We start from the raw sequence: 19022 nt of genomic DNA on the forward strand, positions 1-19022 counted from the left end.
TTCAAATAGCAGGCCCAAAGACCTCTCCCAACATCAGATATCATTCCACCTTTCTATAAATTATGGTTTGGACACTGCAGTAAAATAGTTGATCATTTATTTGGCGGCATATCTAAAATACATTAGTCACCATGCATACATTTAAAAACATGGCTTTAACATGTAAAAAGCAATAGATAAAAAAGAATGTATTTATCTTTATTTAAATAGTGATTGAAAAGATAATGCAGATATATTTACTGAATGCAACCTTTGGTAGTGTCAGATTTCTTTTGGTACAGCCAGGACTAAAAGAGGTAAATACTTTCTCTGACTGGAGACATTAATTAGAGAAAATGATAAATGTGGCAGCCTAAGAATTCTGACCCTGTACCCTTGCTGAAGGGGAAGGAGGCCGACCACTTAGGGGAATGCAGGACATCCTGCAGCTGTGCGTTGTTTATACAACAGCTGCTGGCCCCCTGATCATTGAGGATCTACTCCCACAGGTAGTTGAATTCAAAAGAGCAAAGGCTCAAAGGAATCTCTTTCATAATTCTCATTAAACATAGCATTATCTAGTCATTCAAATATATATGGCCGAGTTACTTTTGAAAGCATATCCAAAATTATCTCAAAACACACTCCTCAGAGTTCCAATGGGAACCTGAGTCTCTCAGATATTCCAAGATCCATTTGTCAAGATTTAGCTTTCAGCTTAATAAACATACACACACATTTCAGGCTGCCCAATGGAATTTAATTGAACCTACATGTTGTTGTTCTGTATTCAGAAGTCTGAGTTCAAAGAATTCTTTCAAGTCAAGTAGCATTGCCGTGTAGAGGATTGCCTGGTTTAAGCCACGCAAATAATATTACTAGTCACTCAAAAGGAAACATTTCTGGCAAATTATTTTCCGCTTTCTTCTTAAATATGTAGGAGCTGCTGACAGTCTTCAGGCCTCAGCTGAGCTTGCTGTAGTGATTCCCCTTCCTGCTCCAACCTGAAAACAACAGGAAATATATTGCAGGAGATGATATAAGTTAAATTAAGGGAAATAACTGTTTGGTCAGCCACTGAAGATAGGTGAGCCAAATGTGGAAAAGCACTCTTAAAACTCTTTCATCTTACTTTGTGATCAACATCTACTTTAGCTCTTGCTTAGCCCTTTAAAGCAAAGAAGGTGAAATGTGTCTTAGCATTTTCTCATATCTTTACTCTGTTGGTCTTCATGTTACACTAATTTCTGCTTCTTAAAGGAATTACAAAGCTGGCCTACTAGGCCTTTTGCTACTGTAAGAGTATTTCCTGCAGTGATTGGAGGAAAGAGAACTCTTGCTATGAATAGCAGGACTATTTAGCTTAGGTCACAATGGGGTATGCCTCGCCTCAACTGGAATCTAGTGTATCATATTGATTGCACTGCATTTCAATGGGTGTTTTTGGAATGTCCTTTTTCTGTACTGTGTTTGCTGAACAGGATAGGTTTTATTTTTAGTAGCTTGGATCAGCAAATCTTCCTCTGGATGATCTTGGGAGAATTCTAATTTACAGCCGGCATGCAGCCATTTGAACTGCCTAACCCACCACTCATCTATGGTTTCACTTTATAAATAGCTGCAAGCAGGACTACACACGTTTAGGACATTTCCCAGCGAAATTATATTTCAAAAGTACCCATCTTTCAGTAGTCACTTTGGGTAAAAATGTTTTTTTTTTCCTTGAGCAGATTTTTTTGAGGAATGTCAAGATTTTATGATTAAGATTTAGGGATTTTCTAATAACTCATTCTTCCATGAGACACACAGGCAAGCATTAAATAATTGCCTTCAATTGATTTTTCTCCTCCTTTGAACTTAACCAACAGGATATTTTCATTTTGTCTCTTACATGAGCTGTATATAATTGCATTCAATTTCTTGTACCCTGAGAAGCTTGCATCCAGAATTAAATCACTTTGGCATATTAAAAAAAATCAGAACAAAACATAATGATACTCTCATCTCATCCTTCCTGTGTAGCAAGAATGCTATTATAGACTTGTCAGAAGAAACAAACCTTTCCTTTTTAAAAACTTGTCCTTATAATCCTAAAAAGCCTACATAGAAGTTTACATTGCCTATTGTCTATCTTTTATTAGGGTCTTGGATGTTAAACCGGATGCATTTTGAATACAAAATATAGGTTCTATAACTGACCCCCTCATTCGTACAAAATAACAGTAACACTTTGCAGCCAAAATTGCATGTCATTCTGAAGAGCCACACCAATCAGATAAAATGTACTTACATCAGTAGATAAATTGTGTTAATACAGAAGGTGGGTGATTTTTGTTACTTTTTGTTTTTCTATCACTAAACTATTGTGCTGAGATCTCTAGCTACAGTAGAGGGTGGCATAAAGAGGCTGGCTAGCTTAAAGTTTCTCTGTTGGAGGAAGCAACAGAGGCCAGACTCCTGAACCTTTTATTCCCCTTTTCCCTAGAGAATGCAGTTAGTCTGGCAGGATTTTTGTAAATAGCAGAACTGCATTAAAGAAATTTACTTTCATCTGCTCATGGAGTTGCTCTGGTTCTGTTTTCAGATATTTCTTATATATTCAGTTTAGCCTTTGCTTGCCTTGACATCTCTATGGGGAGTCATAGGTGTCAGTAACAGACCATGATGACATCAAAACAATTATATAATTGTGCCATGCTGTCTGACACAATACAATTTGCATCATTTGCATGATGTCATATATTTTCTTACATCCCCATTATCCCAAATCCACTCTCTGCAGAACAGCTATGTAGCAAGTTGTTACCTTGGTGCAGCATTAAATGTATTATCTTACATTTAATGGAACTGGTAAAAAGGCTATTCTTCAGAAGCTTTTTATCTGGCAGAAATATTTTATAAATAAAGTATTTAGACATAATAGTTTAATTATAGTAGCAGTAGCTGAACTCAAAATGTTACTTTTCTATATACTCTGTGGTCGCAACTCAGAAGAAGGTTCTCAATGCAGCGTTAGACTTCTTTTGCAATATTACAGTAAGCAGTACTGTAAGGGAAGGACTCCATCCTTTCTTTTCCAAGAGTCTAATGTTTGCATTGAAAATAAATGGTTCATTAAATTTAATAGGGATTATTCACTAAGCCAATATTACTGTCAGGCATGGCTGCAGCTATTTACAATAGAAAAAGCCCGTGTATAAATTCATTAACACATTTAATGACACATCTGGTTTGGCCTTTAGGTCATTATACAGATCTGATTTAATCAAGACTTACAATTGCATCTTGCCAATCCTGGGAATTTCTTTGTCTTGGCTCTAGAAGTAATCTATATGGAAGACAGAAGTAGTCTGTGAATCTTTTCGCCACACCAATTCTATTCAGATGGCATGTACCTTTAGCCTGCTAAATTATTGTGTACATGGAACCACTGTAGTTACAAATGGTTGCAAGTGTACACTTCATTTATGTAGATCATACAGAATTCATTTTACACTTGCAAAGACTGAGCAGCACTGTAATTCAGAAACACCTATGGCATTAGCATTTGTGCTTATAGTGAAGGAAAAAAATATTAAATAAATCATAAAGAACACTGCTCTTTTTTCAATTTATACATAGTTCTCTAAGTCCAATACTTATAATCATCACCATTCGTCATGAGGACTATATTGTGCAGTTTGTGGGGAAAACAGAGGCAGCAAGGATAGGGGGTGGAAATATGATTGTGAGGATATGTCTGTGGAGTTTCTCAATCATGCATGTCATGGTTGTGCCAAAGATGCTGTTGAAAAGGCAACTGGACTTTGTCTGCCCCCCCCCCCCCCGGAAATGTTTTGCTTCTCATTCAGAACTGAAGAAGCTTCTTACATGAGAAGCAAAATGTTTTCAAGGGGGGGGGGGAACCAAAATTCAATTGCATTTTGAACATCACCTTATGGGGATATATGCCTCTTAATATAATAGAATAAGGGGTAGTTAGTACGTATCCACTTACTAGAAAGAGGCCAGTCTTCAAAATGATCTCCCCGTGGGGTCATAGGTAGACAATATGAAAATACATTTTTTGCAAAGGTAGATGTGTCAAATAAGTACAAAATGGTGGATAGGATTATACAGAAGTCTGTTTTAGAGTGAGAGTTTGAAAAACATCAGTTATGGATGAAATGGGATAAAAATAATTTTACCTTATAAAAGTACACTGATGAAGACATGCTCCACAATTTGGGAAGGACTTGATATTTTGTTAGATTTTATTCAAATTGTATTCTCAGATTTGAGTAGTGCAATTAAAACAGCAGGTTGACAGACTGGAAAGGTTGGATCAAAAGATAAAATCTTGGAGATAAAACTTATGGAAGGAAACTGTTTATGTCTGCTTGGGTAATAAATAACTAAGGAGAAAGGTATGTTGACAATTGTTAAACTAAAAAAGAAGGAGGGAAGTTTTGCTAAACCCCTGGAAGTGCAAAGAGAGAGCCAATGTCATTTGAAATTGATTTGACACTCCCTATTTTCTACTACACAACTATTAGTCACCGTACTCTAAAATATATAATACTTCTAAATGACATATCCGTTCATCAGTAAAGTGGATTGTGAAATATAGTTTAAAGTTAAGGAATGGTTTAGATCAAGTTAGAACAGATTGTGCCTCTTCAGCTATTGCAGTGATTGCAGTGATTCCAAACCATAAACTAGTACAGCGAATCTCAAGCGCACCATTTAGTTTATAAAATAAATAATAAATTATCCTAAATTATTTAGGATTTTATAAATTGTTTCAGGAACAGCAATTAAATACAATAAAAGAAATACAATATATAATTATGCTTCAAAAAGTACAATAAACCCTTCACATTCCTGGAGTTGACAGTTCTGCGCCCTTTAAGTCCCAAAGGTCTTCCAGAACAACCCTATTTTTATGGGTTTCTTCTCATGCTTGGGAGACAAGTGATCCAGAATAGGGAATCACCTTTCAGCCCTCCACCCATTACAGCTCTCAATAGGCATGGACCTTCACCAGACAATGTATTTTTAGGATTGAAAGTATACCATAATCTATACAAGATAGGCAATCTTTTTAACCTAATGTTTATTGAAACTTTCAGTTACAACAATAAAAAAAATATTAAAAAGGAAAAATTGCAAAAAGGAGGAAAAAAGTTTTTAAAAACCACCCTAAGAAAGCAACTTTCCACCCTCATCACAAGTATAAACCATTTCATAATCTCTTTATCTACTCTTAATAAATATAAAACTCTTCATTCCATAACTATAGGCAAATCCAATAAGAAATATCTTCTCCAATCCAAGTGTCAGCAAAATATGCAAACAGTCCTAAAATAATAACATTAATTAATACATATAAAACTAACATCCTGCATCTCTGCTCCTAGCCAGAAGCAATATTTAAAAGGCATAAAGTGATTACAATATCCTAATAGAAACAAAAAAACCTAAAGTTTAACATGACAAAAGAGTGACCATTTCTTTTTTTTAAAAAAAAAGGCCCTTCTAGATTGAGTGGGGGAGTTTAAATACCATATTAACTGTAAACACACCCAATACACAACATGTTTCCACTACAAATGTCAATTCCAAAGAGAAGCACCTAAATAGCAACATATCCAATTCAGATAAACATTTCATACCTCAACTCTTAACTAAAAAAATCCATATTCAACTAACATAAAGCATCCTAATGTAAACAAAAGATTAAAATTAAACATTGCAAACAACAAGTTCATAAAACTCTTTAAAAAGACAGCTAAATAAGAGCCAGCTTAAATGCTGCCAAATCATGGTACATAAAGTAACTGTAGGGGGGGGGAGCTTAAACACCATATTAAATGCAAACAAATTAATATACAATATTTTTCCAATCTAGATATCAATCCAGAAATTTAAAAAGAATCATTCAAAATAGTACCATGTGCCATTTTAAACCTGGTCAAATAAATCAACTCAGTGTGTCTTCTTATAAAAAACAATATTGCTCTTTAATCCATTCAGGTACCGGTACTTTTTGGTATAAGGGTCTCCTGCTTGATAGGGGATTTGACTAGAAGACTCCAAAATCCCTTCCAACTCTGCTATTCTATGTTCTAATCCTTGTTACAGATGTCTCCATTCTTTTAAACAGCCTCGTTTGTAAATCCTCCCCCCAAAAAATTTCCATTTGCTTTTTGGAATTGTCATATTTATGTCCTTAATTTTTAAAGCACCATCCCATTTTTTTTTCTTTTTAATCTGATGACAAATTCTTATTCAAATTCTCATTCATATGTTCTTGGGTAGATTTTGTTGCATTTTCTGTTATCAAGAAACAGGCTGTTCCCAAAACCACACAATATAAGTGACACAATTGATTCAAAGTTCTTGTGCAAGTCCTGATCCAAGTCCTCAAAGATCTCTGAACACCATGATAAATTACTTGTCTTGTTATGTCTCCAACAGCAAAATCAATTTTTCTTTCCCACAAAAACCCATTTATTCTTTAAAGATTAATTTCAAAACCTTAATATTCAGAACCCAATATTCCAATGTTTTCTAAGCTCTTATTCTGCTTAAAACTTTCTATAGCCAAAATCTTGCTCTGCTTTTTGCTGTTTATTTTAAATTTTTAAAGATTATAAAAATAGATCTTCATTTTCTTATATTAAAAATGGAAGGGGTTCACCCGATGTTTATATATAGTCTTGTCACTTTAAAGCAGTTAATAGACAATATCCAAAAGTGGTTAGCAAGGTAAGTGCGAACTCAGTGTCATTTAAAAGACTTTGTTTGTGGCTGGAGAACTGTGGCCAATTCCCTCATCTCCCTCATCTCCCATCCTGCAGAAAGAGGGTGCAAGGAGCAATTTTAAGGAGAAGAGCTTGGACGATCTCATGTCCTCGCTTTGTCCAGAGAGGGTCAAAGAAGTTGATCTACCTATTCATGGCCACAAATCTCATCTTTGCTATTCATGGAGCTATCTTCAGACCACCATCTTCTTTGAAGTCCACCATAGGACAGGTAGTCTTGAAGATATCCAGGTCCAAATAGGGGATAATCAGCAGTTGAACTGCACTCTGAAATTTACTGATAGCCAGTGCAACTCCTGCTACATTAGCATTGTTTGACAGCAACAACTGTCCAGCTAAGCAAATGGGATGCTCCATGAAAAGCAAAGTACAATACAGCTCCTTCGTTAGCAACTATAATTGAAACTGGAAACTCCATCGCTAAGGGACACAGACCTAAAGTAAAAAATCACATGACCACGATGGATTATGACGACCGTTCCAGTTGTGGTTCTTAAGAAAATCACTGTGGTGATTGGGCGCGATATCATGTGATGGTGAAGCAGTGATCATGGAGATCACCTATTGTAATTGCACACCAGTTGCCAAGCACCGCATTGTGATCACACCCCCATTAGCACACCAGCCTAAGTTGGGCAGAGTTTTCCTGGCTACAATAGGAGACAGGAATACTAGAGGATACCCTGCCCACCCCGATTGCAGGCTCTTCTTTTCAGGAGAAAAGTGAAAGATGTAATAATCACAGAATCAGTGGCATTCTGATTGAATAGCCTTTCTGTTTGGCTTCAGTTGAACTGAATTTGCTTCTCCCTATTCAACCAGTATAATAGGTTTCCAGGAATTGGGCAAGGGCATTCCACAGTAGCTGTGTATCATCTGCCCTAATAATGCTGCCTTATTGCAAACCAAGGGATGATCTCTTCCGTTATTTCTTATAGAGGGTTGAGCGCCGAAGCACTCCCTTAGGGGTATCAAGGGCCTTCCCATGTGACCCAGGTCTGTTTTAGAAACTAACTTGTAGCACAGATTTGAATATAATGACTCCAATTCCTGGCTTAATCTTTTGCTGTGCAGAAATTAGGTGCATGGTCATTAAAAGAAAAAAAATAAATTGCTATAGAAGTCTTTTTTTTCTTCACCCTAAAATTGAAATGTCACAAATGACTGAACTGTCTTATTGAAATTAAGATGTTGTTAATGCAAGGGTACAAACTTTCCTCTAAATGTAAACATCAGTAAAGGGGCTGTGAGAAACTGAATCTTGGCCTGCTTCACTCTGGATTAATTTCAGTGAGGCTTGTAAGAGGTAACATTGCAGTGGATTGCACTGAGTGAAGAAGTGTCAGGGAGCTGTTTGTATTTGCATGAAAAGAAGCTTGATGTTGAACTGGTAAAACATTGACCATGATTTGCCAAGCATATGGAAGGCGTGTGCGTGCGTGCATGTGTTCTTAGGCTGGTCCTAAGACTGTGAAAAGGATGATAAAGTAGGGTAGAAAATTCCTAATTTCTAATATCTTGGCATTTGGAGGGTGGGGTTTTTGTTTTGGTCATTCCTTCTCAGAGTTATAGTTTTGTGAGGGAACATTGATTTTAACATATTAAAAAGCCTTGTGTCAGCTTAAAAAAATGTACTCTTATAGTATAACAGTACCCTAACTCACAAGCTGGATGTATTGTGCAAAATAAAAGTTGTAAATTATTTAATAAAAATGTTTGTAACACATGTTTTCAATGTGATGTGCAGTTCTTCATGAATTCCGAAATTATTCCCATCCTCATTCTTGAGGCTTGCATGTATGGTATGCTTGCTTATTGCCTTCAGATCAGGAGGAGTCCTGACGACTGCCTGGATAAGTCCCTACCATTTTCTTGGTAAGTTTTTCTGACAGTGGTTTGTCATTGCCTCCAACTTAGGGCTGAGAGAAAGTGATTGGCCCAAGGTCACTTAGCCGACTTTAGGCTGAAGGCAGGACTAGAACTCATGGTATCCGGTTTCTAGCCTGATGCTTTAACCACTATACTGACCTGAATCTATATGAATCTAGTCATCCCAAAGTAACTGGATAAAATAGTTACATGTGTGATTATTTTACATTTACAATAACATTTTCATTTGATAGAAATACTATATTATCAACAGTTCTAACAATGTACTCAACATTTATTTTTTTTACTAACAACAGGTTTAGGCAATTAGTTACCTATTGTACAATTTATAGCACTACACATCATGTTGAGATATACAGGAATGAGCAATTTATTGACCATCAAATTTTGTACCTCCTGTGCCTCCTCCGAGATTGGTATGTAGTACACTGTACTAAGTGGCCAGCCATGATAAAAACACTGCAATCTTCAGAGTCCATTATGTCATGTGTCCCCGCCCCCCGCTTTTTTTAAAACAAACATGCACTCTAGGAATATTCAGGTCCAACTACTATTATTCCTAGAAGGCACATGTTGGAGATAATGGATAGTATAGTCCAGCATACCTCCCACACACCCCACACCCGCATCAGATTGAGGAAAGATACAGTAAACAAGCATGTATTTAAGCAAAAGATAACTATTGTCCTAATTTTGATATTGCAACTTACTCAGAGGTGGTATTCAGCAGGTTCTGACCAGTTCCGGAGAACCGGTAGTAGAAATTTTGAGTAGTTCAGTAAATACCACTTCTGACTGGCCCCGCCCCCATCTATTCTCTGCCTCCCAAGTCCCAGCTGATCGGGAGGGAACGGGGATTTTGCAGTAACCTCCTGGAGTGGGATAGGAATGGAGATTTTACAGTATCCTTCCCCTGCCATGCCCACCAGACCAGGGCCACCAAGCCAAGCCACACCCACAGAACCGGTAGTAAAAAAAAATTGAATCCTTCCACTGAATTTACTGCCATATACAAGGTTATATATTAAACTGCTACACGTTCCTATGTTTCTAGCCTTTTCTAATCTTGATGGCCAAATTCTGTTCGTCTTATCATTTGTAGCATCCCTGGATAGATTCCTATCTGCTCCAAGACTGATTGGAAATGAAATGAATTATACCTCAATATTACTCCAAAGAGTTTTAGAAGCTCCTCTGTTGCAATCTGCTTCCTTCTATAACTGCTACCAAGGGGAGGGAGTATCTGTTTTCACTTCCAAAGTGATGTATACATAAATCTGCTATTACTATAGAGCAGTGTTTCTCAACCTCAGCAAAGATGCGTTGAACTTCAGCTCCCAGAATTCCCACAGGTAGTACACTCCAGTTCAATTGTTTATCCCAAAGACAAATCCAAGAATCTAGTGTTGTAACAATTCCTTTGCAAAGGCAGGAAAATAAACGGGTGCAATAAAATTGCTCTAAGCTGAAAGGCAAAAAAAAAAAAATTTTTTTATGAATAAAACACAAGCATACTGCCTTGTTTTAAACTGAATCTTCTATTTCATTGATTATATTATGTTTTAAGTCCTCAGTTTCAAAGATCTTACCATGCAATACTTGTTATTACAATACTTGTTGTTATGGGGTTCTTTGGACTATATAGCTGATACATTGCACTGCATTTGCCAAAACCACTTGTAAAGTGTTATAAACCCAATCCACATTTCCCCAACCTCTCGGGAAAGGAATGGCAACTGTCAACATGTTTTAATCGTTAATTGTGGTGACAGATAAGTCTCTAGGCTGACACTACAGGGAAAAAGTCACCCACGCTGAAAATCTGGGGCTAATTTTGTTCTGTCTGCAATTAAATATGACATGGTCATTTCATCTTACCTTCTGGGGCAACCTCAAGCAAAAGAACAGGGAAGCATACATTTCTTCTGCAGCAAAACGTCTTTCTAAAAGGGTGTTTAAGAAGCAGAATGTTTAAAATATTTGCAGCCTACACTATGCAATGGCTTGAGGCATCTCCAGCTGCATTTTTGTGATCTTCACTTTATGTAGAACCATGCTAGAGAGTATATAAAATGAAGGACCTTATAATTTCTGTTTTAACAATTCTAAGAGAATGAATAGATATAAGGGGGTGAATGAAAATGTATATATCAAAACACAAATTTTCAGTTATAGAATTTGAAGAGGCCATTTAGATCATGGGTCCCCAAGCCCTGAGCCTTGAACTAGTAGCGGCCCATGACCTTTTGGAAACTGGGCCATGTAAGAGGCAGGGAGCATGCAAAGCTTCATTTGCACATGAGCAGGATTGGGTTGCGTTCGTGAAACCGTCCCCCACAAGTCTGTGGAGCCAGAAAGGCTGAGGACCACCGATTTAGACCATCATATTCAATCCCCATGCTTAATGCAAGAATCCAAAATTAAAAAGCCAAGCCTCCATTTCAGTCACTGTTTATATGTGTGTGTGTGTGTGTGTGGTGTGTGTGTGTGTATGTGTGTGTGTGTGTGTGTATATATATGTATATATATATATATGTATGTATGTATGTATGTATGTATGTATGTATGTATGTATGTTACAACCCCTGGTATGACTAAATATGGGAGGAAGGTCACTACTCCCTCTTTCTGTCCTTTGGCTTATCACAAAGACCATGCAGGCAGAAAACCATATTTTTATTTTTACTGTTGCCTTTTTATATTTGTGTTGTAATTGTACTGATAAATAAATAAAGGGAGACTAGGATAGATCTATTTCGAGCTAATTAGCTCTCATCAGCTAGCCATACCCTTACTGGGATTAGAACCCGGGCTGTATATATCTTAGGCAGGAGTCTTAACCGCTAAGCCACAGGTTCTCTTCCTTATCAGTTGAGCCAGGGAAATAGGTATGTATTTATGTTACAACCCCTGGTATGACTAAATATGGGAGGAAGGTCACTACTCCCTCTTTCTGGAAGAGAACCTGTGGCTTAGCGGTTAAGACTCCTGCCTAAGATATATACAGCCCGGGTTCTAATCCCAGTAAGGGTATGGCTAGCTGATGAGAGCTAATTAGCTCGAAATAGATCTATCCTAGTCTCCCTTTATTTATTTATCAGTACAATTACAACATATATATATATATATATATATATATATATATATATATATATATATATATATATATATATATATATATATATATATATATACATACATACATACATACATACATACATACATACATACATACATATATATATATATATATATATATATATATATAAAATTTGTTTTCGTAGATTTTCACGGGTGTAGGTATACTGGTTTTGTTGTATTCGGGTCTTTTCCCGTGTAAGGTTGGGAAACCTTACACGGGAAAAGACCCGAATACAACAAAACCAGTATGTATATATATATACACATATGCATACATACACATACACATACATACACATACATACACATATATAACACACACACACACACACACATATATATATATATATGTTTTTGTAAATCTACAAAAACGTGTGTGTGTTGCATTTGTGCTGATAAATAAATAAAGGGAGACTAGTATTTATTTATTTATCAGCACAAATGCAACACAAATGTAACAAAGGCAACATAAAAAATGGCTTTCTGCCTAGATGGCTCCTAGGGTGAGCCGAAAGACAGAAAAGGGAAGCAGTATGCTCCCTCCCATATTTGGGTATACCAGGGGTTGTGATACAATACATACACACACACACACACACAAACACACACACACTTGTATTTGCCACCCATCTCACCATAACCCATGCAGCTTGTGGAGCAGAGAGGTAGCGTGCACAGATTGAGATGTGCCCATAACTGCTCTCACTGTTGCATACTATATCAACTGCAGCAGGGGTGGGTTCCTGCTGCTGCTACTGCTGGTTTGCTCAGGGATGTGCTACGCATGTGTGCACGCCTGATGTGCACATGCGCAGCACTAAAAAGCACATGATGGTGGTGCCTATGGTGCCAAGGGGCATGGCAGGCTGAGCTACTACCTACTAGTCCACACCAGCAGGAACCCACCTCTGAACTGCAGATTCCAGATGTTCTTCAAGGGCAGCCTTCTGTAGAAAACATTGCAATAGCCCAACTGAAAGGATGCTAAGGCATGGCTAACTGAAAGAAGAATCTCGTAGTCCAACAAAGGGCACATATAATATACAATACAAAGTTGTGCAAGGATTCTCTCCTAGTCACATCCACAATCCATTCCTCTAACACAGAGTTCCCCCCTCCCCCCCTACTTCGCAGGTTTTCAGCTTTGTCTATGAGGGGATGGTTCTGCATGTGAATTAGAGTGATTTTATCCAATAGATTCCATGCATATTCTCTACAGTGGCCCTGCAAGTAAATAATCCTTCCCTAGATACCCTGCATTGCCTTGAACAGTGCTTCTGAGTGATTGTGGATGCAATACAGATACTGGCACTTTGCCTCCCTATCCATCACAACGTAGGCTCCAATAGCATCTCTAGCCGATGCTCAGTCCTGCTAATTCCTCATAGTCTTCCTGTAGCATTCTTAGCTTCTTTTCAGCATATCTCTCCCTCCCTCTGTTTCCTCAGTAGGCTAAGGAGAATTTAGCATCCACAGAAAAAGAGAGACTACATAGAAATAATCTAGTCCAAAGTCCCTCCCTCACATTCCAGGTAGCAACTAAGTCCTCAGTTGGACAATACAATAGACCTTCAGGAAACCCCACGTTCCCTCTGTAACCTTGCTAGTTCATCAGTCACCAGAGACAGACCAACCAAGGAAGTCCAACCTCCCTACAGCATGGCAATAGAAACATGGGAGAGAATGTCAGGGTCAACAGAGACTTCTATCTCCATAACAGAAGGAGTGATGGCAGTCTCCCTCACCTCTGTCCACACTGCCACTGCTCCAACAAGAAAACCATACAACTATGGAGTATGTTGAGACATTGATGACCACGGGTCAGACTTGGTGTCATGGTGACCACGAAATTCTTAGCCAACTCTTACTCCACTTTAGTTGAAGTTCTAAAGGACCATCAGCCTGGGAAACTCCATCACCAAACTGGCCATAAATATCAAAAATCACTATTGGTAATATTTGTAGATTGCCATAATCATCAAAGTTCTGGACAGTGAACAAAATAATAAAGAATCATCAAAGTTCTGGTCAGTGAACAAGAAAAAAACAGAAAATATCAGGCGAATAGAAATGCAATTTTTTCATACACCACAAAGATAAATGCCAATGGTCAATTAGAATCAATGGCACAGTGGAATAAGGTGGTTTAAACAGACTTGCAATGGGTGTTATCTGTGTTATAATAATAATAATATATAATGATACAATGGTAATATTATAACATTAATATTAGTCTTTATTTAAATACATGTTAAATATAAAGTAAAAGTCTCCAAAATGAATTTAACTGCTGGTACTCGGTGGCTAAGATGCTGAGCTTGTCAATCAGAAAGGTCGGCAGTTCGAATCCCTAGTACCGCATAATAGAGTGAACTCCCATTACTTGTCCCAGCTTCTGCCCATCTAGCAGTTCGAAAGCATGTAAAAATTGCAAGTAGAAAAATAGGAACCACCTTTGGTGGGAAAGTAACAGTGTTCCATGCGCCTTTGGTGTATAGTCATACTGGCCACATGACTACAGAGACGTCTTCGGACAGCACTGGCTCTTCGGCTTTGAGACAGAGATGAGCACAGCCCCCTAGAGTCGGGAATAACTATCACATATGTGTGAGGGGAACCTTTACCTTACCTTAATACATCTGCAGAATTTTCTTATAAAAACAAAGTGGTTTCCCGTTACATTCTTCCATTAATTTTTAATTTCTTGAAGGGATTCCATTCACATAATCAAGTGCATACTTCCATAGCTTCAAATGAGGACAACCAATGGTGATCAACTGATAAATGAAGCAACTCAATTTTGACAATGAATTGAACCTTAAGGTTGGAAAATCCCTTTCTTCTTTCTTTCTTTCTTTCTTTCTTTCTTTCTTTCTTTCTTTCTTTCTTTCTTTCTCTCTCTCTCTCTCTCTCTCTCTCTTTCTTTCTTTCTTTCTTTCTTTCTGGTGCAAACAATATCTGACAAGGAACAAGGTGCATATACTCCTGGTCCCAACAGTAAATTCAGAGACTTTTGTGGCACGCCATCAACACATTTTGATGTTTGAGACCTGGAATTATAAATCAACTACTTAATGGGCTCTGCAGTGATGCCTCAATCCATCTCCTTCTCCAGTGAGGTTGGCTTTCGCCCTCTCCGCAAGAATACTGGTAGTCCTCGACTTACAACAGTTCGTTTAATGACTGTTCAAAGTTACAACGGCAGTGAAAAATGTGACCTATGTCTGTTTTTCAGAGTTATGACCTTGGCAACATCCCCGTGATCATGTGATCAAAATTCAGATGCTTGGCAACTGGTTGATACTTAGGACGGTTGCAGTGTCCCAGGGTCATGTGATCCCCTTTGGTGACCTTCTGACCAGCAAGGTCAATGGGGAAGCCGGCTTCACTTAACCACCAGGTTACTAACTTATGAACTGCAGGGACTCACTTAACAACTGTGGCAAGAAAGGTCGTTAAAGGGGGCAAAACTCATTTAAATATCTCACTTAACAGAAAATGTTGGGCTCAATGGTGGCCGTAAGTCGAGGACTACCTGTAATCCTCCCTCCCCTCCCATTTTCGTTGGAGGGTTTTCCTTTGCACGTCCAGGGTCACGTTATGCAAAATCCGACTTTCTACCAGGTGAGGCATCATCCCCTTTCGGGAGAGAAAGCCCTACTGCCGTCCCTTTGACTTGTTTCTAACACTCCCTCGCCGGGACTGCGGCGTTTTACAAGCACCCTCTTAATTCCTCCAGCACCCCCCTTTTTTTTTTCTCTCTCTCTCCCTCAGGACGCGGCCCCACTTGCGCGCCACGATAGCCGGGCGCGCTTCAAACCGGCGCAGCGCCTGCGCGCCTCCCCCTACCTTTTTTTTTTTTTTTTGCCTTCCAAACCTCTTCCCACGTTACGCGCAAAACCTCCCCTCCCCTGACTAAAGAGAAGCTCGGCCTTCAGGCCCCGCCCGGGCCGGCGGGAAACGTCAGCTTGCAGTCCCCCCACTTTCGCCCTCCTCCTTCTCCCACCGCCAGCCCAGGCCCGCCCGTGCTGCAGCGTCCTTCCCCGCCTCCTCCTCCTCCTGGCGAGGGTGGGAAGCGTCAGCTTTGCGTGCTGGGCGCGCGCCGGCTCATTTCTCTGGCTGTGCCCCAAGCCGCCACAGCGGGTCCTGCTTCAGTTTTCCCCCTCCCGTCCCCACTCCCCTCTTTCCTCCGCGCCTCTTTTTCGCCCCGCTTTGCCTTGTCCGGGAAGGACCGCCGGCCGCCCTCCGCCTCGGCTCCTTCCCTTTCCTCCTCCTCCTCCTCCTCTCTTTTTCCCCCCCTTTCCTTGAGGGCCGTCACTGGCGTTTGCTCCGCTTTCCCTCCGGCCCCGCTTGGTGCTTTAACCGCCGCCGCCGAGGAGGAGGAGAGGAGGAGCGGGAGCCAACATGGCGAAAACTGAGCAGGTCTTGATCCTGGAGCCGCAGCACGAGCTCAAATTCAAAGGTAAGCGGGGAGGCGGCCCCTCCGCCTCGGAAGCGTCTCTCTCCCCAACACACACACACACACACACGGTTCCTGCCGCCGGGTTGGAGCCGCTTCGGAGGGGTCCGCTCTGCCGCAGCTGCTCTGCCTGGAAAGGCTCGGCTCCAGCGGCAGCCATTTTCCGGGGGCCGCGGCGGGCTCGCTGGGGCAAAACGCCCTTCGCTTGAAGAGAGAGCGGCCGAGCGGCGTCCTGTGTCTTCTCCAGCAAGCCTCCCTTTTTGGCCCGGAGCGCTGGCGTGGAGGGGGGGACGGGAGGGGGGCCCGGGGACTAGTCGGCGTCTTCGCCTCCTCGGGCCTGGGTGCTGCTTGGGACGAGTGGGAGTAAAGCTTTCCGGATCCAGCCTGCCCGGGTCCCTGGAGATGGTGGGCGGAGGGGCGACTTGGTGGCAGTCTGCCCAAGGCTTGGGACCCACCTACCTCCCCCTTCTTTCTAAGGGGAGCTTCCAGACCTCGCTTAACGTGACCCAAAAGAAAGGTTGGGCCCACTTTGCGGAACGAGGGAGAGAAGCTGCCGATGTCGCCTTTTTTTTTTAAGAAGGGGAAAAAAAAAGAACAGCCGCCAAAGCGGATTGTGCAACAATTGTGCACATAATCATGTGTTGGCGAGCCTACTGCCAGGGAGATTTACTCCTTAGTTTCCTTCTGAAAGTATTAAAGGGATTTTTTTTTAAATTACAAAAAATACATTAAATAACGCTGGTCTTTGTCACGGTTGTTCTGTTGCTCCTGCGGAATCGATTAGCTTGGATTCTGATTAGGTTTCCGTAAGGAAGAGGGCATTCGTTTTAGTAAGAATCATTTCAGATCAAAAATACGCGGATGGAAATCGCTAAACTGGATTTGTACACTGTTTTGTTGTGTTACTTATGGATACTTGGTGCAGTCATGTGCATTTTACTCACAAGTCCCACCACAGCAAGTAAAGTTAAATAGGGGTGGGTGGGTGGTGTGCCGGTAATTGTGCATTTGAGAGTGAGAAAGGAGGTTTGGCTAAAAGATCCGAGATAATTTTGTTGTGTTTTGCTGGATTTTAGTCATGCAGCTGTCTAAAATATTAAGAGACATCTATAAGGTCATGTGGTAGACCTGAGCATGCAGAGCTGGATTTATTTACATTTCAGATTTCTTTAATTCTCTTAATATATAATATACTGCAACTTTTATTTTCTTTCATTTGTGCTGGATGAAATAAAGGTGTGACCTAATCCAGCTTTCTGTTCCAACAGCACCAAGCATGTGTCTTTGGTTAGGCTACAAGCAACATATACCTATATACTCATTACCAAGCTTCTTGTATCCCCAAGCAATTATTAGTGCAGTTTGAATCTTACTGTCTCAGATATTGAAGATAACTATTAGCCATTGTTAGCCTTATTATCCTCCCTAGACTTGATAAAGCTGTCCAGATTGGAGGCCTTGCTGCATCTTGTGGCTTTGAATTCCATAGTTCAGTTAGGGCTTGTGTAACATGGTGTTTCTGTTATAAACTCCTCTTTGTGTAATTTGGTCCTTCTGGATCTTATTTCCCTCTGTTTATATTTACCATCTTTTGCCCAATATTAAATAGTTCTATAATGCCTCCCTTTATTTTTCCTTAAATTTAAACACTCTTAATAGTGTAATTTCATCCCTTAGACATGCTGGTCATTTTCTTGTCTTTTGTTAGCCTGCTTGCAAGAAAGCAAACACCTTTAGCATTGGAAGAGTCTTTCAGAGACAATCTCTTAATTTTATATTGAGATTTTGTTATTATTTATGCCCTTCAGAAATGAAACATTAACCTCTGATCCTACAGTGGAAAGAGCTGCTTGTAAAATTTAAACAGTCTTCATTTATAATGAGTACACCTAAAATATTTTTACTTGGCATATTGTTGCAGGTATTTTAATAACAAACTTTAGCTCTGTTTTAAGCTGCATGCTTTTTAGAACAAATAAATGTCAAATACTTATGCTTATTCTTTAAACATGTACTTATAAATAGTACTTGTTTTGGCTAACTCCTTCATATGTTTGCTTACAATACTAAGTTAGCTCCGTTATAGAGGAAGGTTTGTATTTAACTACATTGAATTGTGTAGTTTCAGTTATACATTTGTTTAATCGTTTGATTTATACAACCGCCCATCTCGCTTTTACGTGAGTTAGCATATCTGAGGAATATTGATGTTAAGCATAATGGTAGTTAAAAAGTTGACACAATGGAGAGGATGGTGTTTCTTCATTCAAATTGTGTTTTATCAGATGGATAAATTCACATATCCCTGTGCTCAGAATAAATAGGTAATCTTCAAAACCAATACTGAAATTTTAGAATACCTTGTATACATAGTTGAGGAATCTTTCATCTGAAGAAATCAAGATGCAATCAACTCTCCCCAGGCACACCCTGAAATGTTAACTTGCATGACAACATCCATGTGATAAGTCATTTGTATGCTATTAGGACTTCGTGTGACTGAGCAACATCTGATGAGTTTCAGCCCTGTGTTATACACGATCAATCATTTGAGCATTTTTAACTTGTATATATAAAAATTTCTTATATTACTATAGTTAATATTGCTAATTTAAGGTCTGTTAGGCTATTGTCTGTGTCCCCTCCCATTGTATATAATTTAAAGTGATTATCTGCTCTGCGTCAGCAGAATCATAGTTATCATATGATAAAGCCTATTTTGAAATGAGTTGCAGCACAAAGGCAGG

At 39.4% G+C, this 19022-nt stretch overlaps 1 protein-coding gene and 1 long non-coding RNA gene across 2 annotated transcripts in view; one reads left to right on the plus strand and one right to left on the minus strand.

The window, feature by feature from the left end:
• Nucleotides 1-717: 717 nt before the first annotated feature.
• On the minus strand, nucleotides 718-10245 carry LOC309390038. Its single transcript, XR_014175054.1, has 3 exons — nucleotides 9836-10245; nucleotides 3256-3307; nucleotides 718-983 (listed from the first exon to the last, which is right to left on the minus strand). It is a non-coding gene; the product is annotated as an uncharacterized lncRNA (long non-coding RNA).
• A 5766-nt stretch (nucleotides 10246-16011) lies between these two features.
• VAPB (VAMP associated protein B and C) overlaps nucleotides 16012-19022 on the plus strand; it is a 69385-nt gene continuing 66374 nt past the window's right edge. Inside the window, exon 1 of the mRNA XM_081949111.1 lies at nucleotides 16012-16278. Within this exon, the coding sequence (XP_081805237.1) occupies nucleotides 16221-16278 (58 nt within the window). The 5' untranslated portion in view covers nucleotides 16012-16220. The remainder of the gene's footprint in view (nucleotides 16279-19022) is intronic.

Source organism: Natrix helvetica (assembly GCF_964273705.1).
Source record: "Natrix helvetica genome assembly, chromosome: 3".
NCBI lineage: Eukaryota > Metazoa > Chordata > Lepidosauria > Squamata > Natricidae > Natrix > Natrix helvetica.